The 11,182-nt window shown below is 48.1% G+C and overlaps 1 protein-coding gene across 1 annotated transcript; it reads left to right on the top strand.

The window, feature by feature from the left end:
• Window positions 1-5,184: 5,184 nt before the first annotated feature.
• On the top strand, window positions 5,185-6,719 carry GJA8 (gap junction protein alpha 8). The gene has a single exon (XM_025858493.2). It carries the CDS (start codon window positions 5,391-5,393, stop codon window positions 6,717-6,719), a length of 1,329 nt encoding a protein of 442 aa, XP_025714278.1. The 5' UTR covers window positions 5,185-5,390.
• Window positions 6,720-11,182: the final 4,463 nt, after the last annotated feature.

The following is an 11,182-nucleotide window of genomic DNA, read 5'->3' as shown; positions in this document are numbered from 1 at the left end:
GCTCCTTTCAAAGAAAGAAACTTTGAGACACAAGAACAAACCCCCCAGTAGAGGATGATAGATCAACCCTTGAAAAGGACCCACCACTCTTCGTGCTTTGACACTGTCTGACTGGGGGCAGGGGGATGCATATAGGTGACCTCTTACTGTCCCTACATCCCAAGGACCTCTAAGCTGATGATAAGGCAATGGGAAAATATCCCCAGGCTCAGGCCCTCTGGAGAGAAGCCAGAGGTTTTCTGCAGTGGAAGGCCAGGTCTGCTGCTAAAAGACACTTTTGGAGGCTACAGAAGCCCATCTAAGCTTTCCCACATCAGCTTTTCCCCACCCTCCTCCCCTCTGTGCCCAACACAGCTCTCCCATTCTCTCTCTCTCTCCTATTGTTTTCCAAACATCCCTCCCTTCATAAAAGCTGTCTGGCTGGGAGCTTAAAATATTGCTGGACAGTAAAACCTACCCATCAGGGCCAATCCAGTCATATCTGCTCAGTCGTGCAGCACAGTAGGGGCGGGATAGAGAAGTGGGAGGTGGGCTTTTAGGCGCCAAAGGAAAGAGCCCAAAGTTGCCATTTTGCTGCTGAGCATCAGGAGAGAAAGAGAGCACATATTTCTCCGGGGGACCCTACTCCTATTGGCAAGTTTTCCTTGGGTTATATTGGTTTGTAACCTTCCCCCCTGCAACCCGGGCTTCTTTTCCAGCCTAATCTAAGGGCCATATCCAGGTTTCTACAAAAGGAAAAACGTTGTCCCCAAGGTTCGGTCTTGGGTTGGGATGGCTGGACTTAGAGTCCAATTCTGAAAACCCTCTTGGAATTGGCCTGAGAGTTGGCAGAGGTTTGGAAGGGAAAAGACTGTACGAATGGGGGAGGGGGAGGGGAGGAGAAATGCCCAAATTCTAACTACAATTTGACTTTTTAAGGTTTTCTCATTTTTCAGAATGAATTAACATGCCTCCAGGAATCCCGAGGGACCTAAAACAAGTATTTGGTGCTTATGAAAGAGTTTGGCACTTTTTCCCTTGACCTCCGTGATAGGTGTAACAGTGATAACAACTGAGTGCTGTGGGTGTAGAGGAGGCTCCATGCTCTGCATTTTCAATGTTGGAGCATTTCATGGCGCACAAGAACAGGTCTAGCTAAAGACCACAAAAGTCTTCCTGGGAGCAGGCTTTGTTGGCTCTCTAGGAGAGCTGCTCTTTAAAGGGGCTGCTCTAGAAACATGAAAGGAGGCTCGTTTACACTCCCTCACCAACCGGAGTGGTAAGTGGCCATCTAATCCTTTGGGGAACTGGTTAACCCGGATGTAAGTGTGGTGTTCTGTCTCTTCGCAAGGCCAAGAGAAGACGATGTTACACTGGAAATGGACCTGGGCTTAAGGCTGGAGGACCAGGGCTCACGTTCCCTGCTCTGCCCTCACTAGCTGAGCCCCGTTGGCAGACCGACATATTTAACCTCCCGGTCTGCCTTCCTATCTGTTAATGGAGGCTGAAAATGCCTGTTTCACTTGTTCTCAGTCATTCTGTAGACCTGTCGGTTCTGAAATTTTCAGCAGCCTGTAATAATAATGTAGTAAGCAAAGTAGTAAATTTTTTACCAACTTAAATGTATTCAATTTAAAGGCCTTTAATTCCGAAATTACGTCTTTTCTGTGGTGTGAAACTTTCCCTTTTGTGAAATGATGGTGAAAATCCCCCTTTTATGAAATGACGCCATCATAATTAGTGATTTAATAAGTTTCTTATTTTTATGTCCTTGCTTGGCAAAATTAGGACTCGGTAGCCCTGTGTTGGTCACCCTCTTCTGCTGTTGTTATTTTACTAGTCTGTGAAGTCCAAGTCTGAGAACCACAGGCTTAGTTCACAGGTTGTTATGAGGACTGAAATAAGATACGGAAAAGTATATCAGTTATAAATAGACAAGGGATACCCAAACATAAAGTGTCATTTTAATCATTACTTAAAACCAAATCCTCTGGTGGGACATTCTGGGGGATGATGTGGTGGTGGAGGTTTGAACTCCATCAGTTTATTTTCTATCTGTAAAAGATCTGTTCCTCTTTGAAGAAGAGAAGAGAAATAGTTTTCCTTTGGTTTAGATTACTCCCTGTTCCAATGGAATAGTTTGTTTAGATATACTCTGATCTGACTTCCCTTAAGGATAATTTTCACTGATAGAAGTCAGGGACCCAAGGCACCTTCCCTTAGCACGTCTAAAGCTTCTCTTCTTAAAAGCATAATTGGCCTGTTTCAACAGCATAGAATTGGAAAGATTTTGTCCTAAGTTAATTTCTCTCCTTCCATTATCATGAGACACTTTGTAACTAGACATTAAAACACACACACTCACACACACTCACACCCACTCACACACACACACACACACACTCACACTCAATCCTAGCATTGCAGGGTAGGGTGTGGAAGGACACAGCCCAGCTTGGAAATTACTGATGGGGCAGTCAGGAGGGTCTTCATGTTTTATGAATATGTGTCACGACAGTCACACGTCAAGAATCACTGGCCTTCCGGTTTATTTATACAAAACGGTCCCTCAAAACAGCTCTTTTTGAATCAAATTACTATCCTTTTTTTGGTATTTAGTATTTCTTTGCAAGTTCTCAGTCTCCTCACTGCTAACTGCAGCAAAGGAAGACTGGAGTTCCCTAGGCTTTAAGTAATGCTGGTATTATATGCACTCAGAGATTGAGAATTTCAGATTTCAAATTATTGCTGTTAGTTCCATGCAATGGTATTTATAGAGAACCCACTCGGTGAAGGTCTTTGTTTTGTGTCATGATGGTTCACAGAAGATGAAGACAAAATGATCCCTGCCCTCCAAGAGCTTTTGATTCTCAAAGGGAGAAACAAGATTGATAGACATGCAGTCCTGAGAGTGTGTGCTCGCCGCACACATCCACATAGGTACATGAGTGAAATACACACAGAAATCCCAAAGGACTAATACAGTACAATGCAAGGAAGAGTGTCAAAACCGAGTTGATATATCAGTGGGGATAAGCCATTAGCAACACCAGATGTAGAATACATTAAAGCCAGACTTGATCTTACAGGAATAAATTACATAATTTGTTGTTTTCACATGAATGTTATATTGAACCGTGTGATAAGAAACTGGGGTTTTCCTGGCTCTGACACCAATAGGATTTATGCCTGGGCTGCTTACCTGATTGTGAGGTTTCCCATTTTTTTCCCCACAAAGGTGATGGAAATAGCTGCCTCTCATTACAGGGCAAGCACTAGATTTAACTGCACTTGGAGGAATGTTAAAAGCAGAAATATAACTAGACACATGTGGTTGGGATTCTAAACAGCTGGTTCTGAGTAGAGGACCCTCTCCCACTCTCAGTGCCCCATTCCTACAAGGAACTCTTCCCAATGCTGGAGTCATGACTGGGGAGCCACGGACGCTCTCACCTTTCCAGGAGGAGAGAAGCTGCTGTTGGATGCCCTACCTAATTGGGAGTTTCTGGGGCTCCAAGAGGAGCAACACCCTCTGCCCTTCAACAAAAAGCAGACAGTGGTTGTGCGTACCCCGAGAGCACAGGTTGGGCATTGCTCATGCCTGCAGTCATTGTCTGCTTCCACGTACTGTCTGGCCAGGCTCCAAACTACAGGTTGGAAGGAGGCTTTAAGATGCCACTTTGTTTATCCTCTCCTAGCGATGAAAGTTACGCGTAATTTAAGATATCACTTTTCATCACTCATTCAAGTGTTTAACAAATATCACTGTCATTAAAGTGGCGGGCATGTTCCTTAGCCCCTGTGGGCTTCTGTAGGGTAAGACATGGCTGAAAGAAGCCCAGAGCAGCATTTCCAGCATGGGCTCTTGCCCGGGTCTAAGAACCACGATGAAGAAACACTGCAACTCCAGAAATGCTCAGGCTGGAGGAGCATCTGTCACAGGTTGAGGTGGAAGGGTTTTTTTTTTCTTTTTTTAAGTTTATTTAGTTATTTAAGTAATCTTTACACCCAATGTTGGACTCGAACCCACAACCCCAAGATCAAGAGTCCCACGCTTCTCAGACTGAGCCGGCCAGGTGCCCCAAGGTGGAAGTTTCGATCATAGTCCTTCATAGGTTAGTACAGGTTTGCACTGGGTGAATGTCCCAGTTTACACACATCACCCCCGTCAGTTCGATCCCATGTGCATTAATCATCGCTGTTGCTGACGGCATTATATGCTATCATGTTTAATGGTATTTTTTTCCGACAAATTTTTAGCTCTATTAAAGTAGCCACATGTTACAGACCTTAAATGTCCCCCTTAAAGGGACATTCTGTGGGACACTAAAAGTGTCTCAGTGGACCTTCCTCACCCGGTAACATGATTCCTCCCTGAAGCACTTTCCCCATTCTTTGGATTTAAAAGAGTAATAATAATAATATAAAAAAAGATAGTGCTCTCCATTTGTGAAGCTGTTAAGAATGGTTTCCAGATGTCAACCTAGAGAAGAAAAAACATAAATTAAGAGTCCGGGAGTTGCAGAATTGTGTAGTTCTGATAGAAAGCAGTGTATCTCCAGGGTGTCGTGGAAAGAACTCAGCCTTTGGGACCAGGCAGACAAAACTGCTGCTAATTTAACTGTCTGATCTCAGTTTGTTTAACCTCTCTGAACTTCGGTTTTCTCATGTGTTCAAATCAAATTGGTTAAACGCTTTCTGAGCTTTCGCTAGGTGCGGGGCTCTGTGACAGGCACTGAGTATGCAGCAGTAAATGAAACAGGCATGACCCGTAGCCTTATGAAGACTACAGTCTAGTAGGATCAAATTAAATGAAATAATGGAATGTCAAAAGTCTGTCACAAAGTAGATGTTCAAAAAATGTTTCTTTCCTTCCACTTCCCTCCAAACACATCATTACACATTTCAACACAGTCAAAGGAAGATGGCTACAGGCAGTTTCACACATCCAAGAATTCTGTTGGGGGCCCAGACGCCCACAGTACAGGGTTTTCTTCAGCATTATGCCTCCTGAAGCTTAGTTTAGCTTGTGGTCTTGATTTAAAGCCGTGTAACCATGGGTTTCTACCGACGGTCAACAATGAACCCTGATTTTGGGCCAAGGAATTATACACGTATTGCCTCACTTATACTTTCAGACCATGACTGGCACAGTGACTGAGAACAGGTATTATAGCATTAAACCCATTTTGCAGATGAGGAAGCGAATGGAAGCAGATTCTTCATGCCGCCCTTGTCCCCTCATCCTAGCCTGCACAGAGGAAGCACTCGATGGGTGCTGTTTACATACTGACGGTTCCAGGAATTCAGAAAGGAGAGAGGTACCCCGAGCGTTAGCAAAGAGAGACTGACTGGGGATTGCACCGTGGCCGCTCAGCTCTTGCCTTCTCCCTCCTCCAGGTGGGTGAGAAATGGGCGACTGGAGTTTCCTGGGGAACATCTTGGAGGAGGTGAATGAGCACTCCACGGTCATCGGCAGAGTGTGGCTCACTGTGCTGTTCATCTTCCGGATCCTCATCCTGGGCACGGCGGCGGAGTTCGTGTGGGGGGACGAGCAGTCGGACTTCGTGTGCAACACCCAGCAGCCCGGTTGCGAGAACGTCTGCTACGACGAGGCCTTCCCCATCTCGCACATCCGCCTCTGGGTGCTGCAGATCATCTTCGTGTCCACGCCGTCGCTGGTGTACGTGGGCCACGCCGTGCACCACGTCCGCATGGAGGAGAAGCGCAAGGAGCGCGGGGCCGAGGAGCTGTGCCAGCAGCCGGCGGACGACGGCGGCGACAGGGACAGGGTGCAGCCGGTCGCGGAGCAGGGCAGCATCAAGAAGGGCAGCAACAGCCACAAAGGCACCAAGAAGTTCCGGCTGGAGGGGACCCTGCTGAGGACCTACATCTGCCACATCATCTTCAAGACCCTCTTTGAGGTGGGCTTCGTCGTGGGCCACTACTTCCTGTACGGTTTCCGGATCCTGCCCCTGTACCGCTGCAGCAGGTGGCCGTGCCCCAACGTGGTGGACTGCTTCGTGTCACGGCCCACGGAGAAAACCATCTTCATCCTGTTCATGTTGTCTGTCGCCTCTGTGTCCCTCTTCCTCAACATTCTGGAGATGAGTCACCTGGGCCTGAAGAGAATCCGGTCTGCCTTCAAGAGGCCCGTGGAGCAGCCCCTGGGGGAGATCCCCGAGAAGTCCCTCCACTCCATTGCCGTCTCCTCCATCCAGAAGGCCAAGGGCTACCAGCTGCTGGAAGAAGAGAAAATCGTGTCGCACTATTTCCCTTTGACTGAGGTCGGGATGGTGGAGACCAGCCCACTTTCTGCCAAGCCTTTCAGTCAGTTCGAGGAGAAGACCGGCACGGGGCCCCTAGGGGACCTGTCCCGAGCTTACCAAGAGACACTGCCTTCCTACGCTCAGGTGGGAGCCCAGGAAGGGGGGGGGCAGGAGCGGCCGGTGGAGGAGGGGGCGGAACCAGAGGTGGGAGACAAGAGGCAGGAGGCTGAGAGAGTGAGCACTGAGGGGCAGGAGACCATGACAGTGCTGGAGGGGGAGAAAGCAGAGACTCCCGAGGTGGGGAACGAGGGTGAGAAGGAAGAGCTGCAGGCTGAGAAGGTATCAAAGCAAGGGCTGCCGGCGGAGAAGTCGCCTTCACTGGGTCCAGACCTGACCAGGGATGACACCAGACCGCTGAGCAGGCTGAGCAAAGCCAGCAGCCGGGCCAGGTCAGACGATCTAACCGTATGAAGTGGGGCCAAAGAAAGAAAGAAAAGAAGACACCCCAGCTAACATAGGGCAAGACAAAATGTAAAGACGCCACCATGATTCGAGTCTTCCGTGCCTCCCCTCACACCCACCCCTGGTTGGACAGGTGCTGCAGGGGCACAGTACTTGCTGTACAACTAGGAAACCACATTTCCCGTATAAAAGGGCCACCAAGATAAACCCATTGTCCCATCAAAGTTCCCAGTCTCGAATGACTGCCCTGCCCCTCTACCCCAACTACAATGGGGAGCTCTGCTTTCATCCCTATTTCTCCATAGAAATCCCTCCAATCAGAACTGTGGTTGCCTCGTAGCTTTTTGCCAGTCATGACTCAAGCTCACTAGCTCAGCCAGATTTTCATCACCCCAGCACTTCCCCAGCAGACACCACATGACCATACATCAGGGGCCCCACGCTCAGATGCCTACAGGATGCAGGCAGGTGCTTCCAACCGGTGGGGTGGTCTGTTCTAATGCCATGGGACGTCTAGGATTGTGAGGATTGGGGGGCAGAGGGCAGCTGCTGCTCAGGACCAGGCGCCGATTACCTGGCAGTAGTACCTGACCTTCTGATTTTTCCAGAGAAGCCAGAAGTCCAAAGTTTGCGGTGAAATTTTTAATATCGCCAACTAAATTTTAAAGATGCCATGTGGGCCAAACAAAATGTGTGCGAGCCAAATTTAACCTATGAGGCACCGATTGGCAACGTCAGCCTACACTAGTAAGCCCACCTTTCCTGTGGAATTGATCATATTATTTATGGTCTCAACTTGTGTCTATGGATCCCAAATCTCATTTCACCATGTTGGCGTGTTTGGTTAAAATCATCAGTCCAGGAGATACCCAGTATTCTCACTGACCTTCCTTTGGGGTCGCTGTAGCCCCTGGGTTCTAATTCAGTTATATCCTTGAATTGGTGGGGATTCTGCCCTGGGCACCATCAGAGAAAGGGAGCAAGACTCCCACCCTCTCCTTTAACTAAAAGGGCCTCGAGGTCTGGTCAGTTTTCTTCCCTGAAGAAAGAAGATCCTCTTCTTTCCTCTCCTCTTCCATTATCAATAAGTGCTCACCCGGAAATCGACATCTCCTTTCATCAGGGGCCGGGAGCAAGCCAGTCTGAGCCAGCAGATAACCTGCCCACTGGCCTGTCTTGAGGAGAGTCAGCTCTCAGGCCTTGCTGAGACCCAAGATGTGGACAAAGAGGACCGTCACAGTGGTACTAGGGAAAGCCTCTTATAAAGTGGGCGCTCAAACAGCCAGAATCCCAACGTCTAGTCCCAGACCAGGCCTCATCCCTGGAAGGGACGTAGAGACCTGAGGGGAACAAGAGGGAACTCGAAGTTCTCCGACCCTTTACCCTCACAACCGACACTCCTCAAACATAGAGTCCAGTCCAGGGAAATCCTCGAGTACAAGTACACATTTCACACAGGGAGCAATTTTTACCTGGAGCCAGTCAAGTCCCAGAGCTGAGGGACAAAGTGACAACCAAGCTGGTTGATCTAAACCAAAGCTATGCTTCATGGGCTGCAGTGCCAAGGCTATAGAAGGAGGGATAGGTACCAAGATGACATGGCAGAGATCTGGACAAGGGACCACCAGGGAACCCAAAAGAAGTACCCAGAAAACTGCCGTAATCCTATCTTTCCCCCAGCCGGCATCATCCCAAAGCATGCAAATCCCTTGTGCTGCCTCTCTGGTTATTGCCTTCCTTTTACAATATTCACTCTAGATATGTTTTTAGGGGCGCCTGGGTGGCTCAGATGGTTAAGTGTCTGCCTTCAGTACAATATTCATTCTAGATTTGTTTTTCCAGAGCAAAGCCTCCTCCAAAACTATTCCTCCCCACGTGACAACGTTCCCATTCCTTAGTGCCCCATTCTAAAGCAAAGTGGTCTAAAAATTCAATTCATCCTAAGGTATGATTGGTTTGATCATTACTCCGGGAAATTTCCCATTTTAAAAGACAGCCTAAAATATATTTTACCTAGGTCAATCCAAAGTGACAAACTTTCAATTAAAGAACATATCAGGCAGTGGATAGTTGAATAGAAGAGGTATAGTTATCTCAAAGACATGTGACTTTCTGGCTATGGCTTGAATCTGCCCCTTGCCAGCAACACTATTCCACCCAGACCTTCCATCTGGGGAGACAAGTAGCACAGTCCCGGGCCTGAGAACGTGAGAGACTGTGCCACAGCGCTCATCCCAATGGCCACACTGTTGCTCCTACAGTTTCACTCCCAAAGACTCATTTTAAGAAGACGTAAACTCGGAGCCTGACAAGAGCTTGATTGTCACCAGAATGGAGTGTCTGTCTCACCTAGGACCTAATCCGAAAGACAAAAAGAAAAGAGAAGGGCACCCTGCTCTAGACGAAAGCGGCTTGGTGCTGTCTGGAAGCGGTTGCGGGGGCCCGGGGGAAGGCTGCTGGTCTCCTTGTCTCGGCGAGGACAGAAGCCTGTGAGTGAGTGTATCTCCTCAGACGAAGCAGCATCCTGCCTCACTGTCTGTACCTACCCCGCCACCGTGGAAGTTGCCATTTTCCCTCTTAGTCTTCCCAATAAAAAAGGAAGACTATCTGGGGAGAAATAGACACAGGCATCAAGGGACCAGGGCACTTTTTTTTTTCCTGTTTCTGCCATTTAGCAGCTGTGTTATTTTCACCCCTTAACCTCTCTGTATCTTGGTTTTCTGTCTAAAACTCGAGATGGTATTCGCCACCAACCTACCTCCAGGGGTGTCATAAGGAGTTGGCTGCCAAGCCTGGAGCCTGCCGAGTGTTGCCACTCCCTGAAAGATTCCTCTAGCAGCAGGGAGACTGGGAAGAAAGGGAGGTGGGTGGTTTCCATCCCACCCTCTCAACCTGCCTTGCAGTTACCTAGTGAGAGTTTTTCAATATGGAATATACACTCTGGAGATCAGTTTTCTCAGAGAAGACTCAAAATAGAATCTGGACCCCATATGTTTCATAGGAACCTGAGGCTCTTTGACCTTGAGAAATGACGGGGGAACAGATTGGCAATCATTTTCATCCTCTGGAAAAATGTCCCAGGTTCCATTCACAGGCAGCTGCGTGTCCGTTGAGGCCCTTACCCTATACAGCTAGATCCCTCAGTATCTGTTTTGAGGCAAATAATTACGACTGACTCAGGATGATTACCGCCCCCCCCCCCCCCCCCCCGCCCCTGCCCCGGGCTCCGTTAGGGTCCAGCTTTAAATCCTATTCCTGTCCTGGCCCTTCCTTTGTTAGACTAACACCCTTAGGGCACATAGATCTACTGATAAAAAGAAGCAATGGACAGCTGGGTATCCAAAGTGCAGCTCCCTCCAGAGGAAAAGGGCCGGTCACTTCATAGCAGTTGTAACACCGCCATCAAGGGAGATCTGTGACCAGGAGGGACAGAGTTACTCACAGTTCAGTTAGAAACTTCAACCCTGGCACCCTAATCCCTAGGCCTAGCATTTGGGGCCTTATAAAAAGGCCTCTCTGCTTTTCACCATGACTATGTCACTTGCCACACAGGAGACACATCCAACACAGAATTAGACAAATGCTCCTAAAGGTCACTGTGACCTGGGGATAAGATTTTCCCACAAAAATTGGCTGCCCCTTGTTGACCCTCAGGACCCCACGACATCACTTACCTGCTCCATGTGACAGTTTTCCCTCGGTGAATTGGGGGTCACAAATTTTGCCCGTCCTTCACAAGACGGAACAATGAATGGATATCCAGGGAACACTGAGTATACTAGAAGAAATCAGTGGGTGTTTTTAAAAACTCACTAATTTGGAAATAAAAGGAAAGGGAGGAAGGCCTTATCCAAATCTGTGAGAAGTCCTTACTGTAAAATATATCCTGAAACAATTACAGCCACCACTTCCAAATACTGCACAAGATTGTTGACTAAGATCCTGACCAAAAGTGAGCTAAAACGTAAAGGGAAGGAAGTAAATGAGGGGCGGAAATGGTCAATATTTCTGTAATCCTGAATTCCTAAGAATGGCACTATGAAAAAAGCACATTTTTAGTCATGCAAGAATCCACTGCTCAAGGTGATCCTACAGATAGTCAGCTTCCCAGGGCTCATGTGTAGGGATGCACCAGCCCCTGAGACCATCTCTGACTCACGGCAGAAGTGAGCCCCTGGACACTAAAAGAGCTGCGTGAGGGATCTCTTCAGGTTTAAGCCGGGTGGAAGGCCCGCGGTAAGGCTAGTGTGGGCAGTTGCTCTTCATGAGTTCCTGTGGAGGGTCATCAGGTCATGCTCGGGGTGAAAAAGGAGCATACCACCCACACAGTATATCCCATCCCACTGCACATAGCTCTTCTTCTCTCCTTCCCCTGACCCCGAATTATTCTTCTATGCATCCTGTGTGCAAATGACCACACAACCCAAGTTAGCAAAATTTAGATGAAAAAGGTTTGCCTGGTTGGATGGAAA

The sequence above is a fragment of the Callorhinus ursinus genome, unplaced genomic scaffold (genome assembly GCF_003265705.2).
Source record: "Callorhinus ursinus isolate GAN/ISIS: 27379988/994484 unplaced genomic scaffold, GSC_fseal_2.0 scaffold121, whole genome shotgun sequence".
Lineage (NCBI taxonomy): Eukaryota > Metazoa > Chordata > Mammalia > Carnivora > Otariidae > Callorhinus > Callorhinus ursinus.
Note: the sequence above shows the minus strand (reverse complement) of the source record. Positions and strands in the feature narration are given on the sequence as shown.

What these genes read in the sequence shown, in the direction of transcription:
- GJA8 (XM_025858493.2), top strand. Translation starts at nt 5,391, where the DNA reads ATGGGCGACTGGAGTTTCCTGGGGAACATCTTGGAGGAGGTGAATGAG.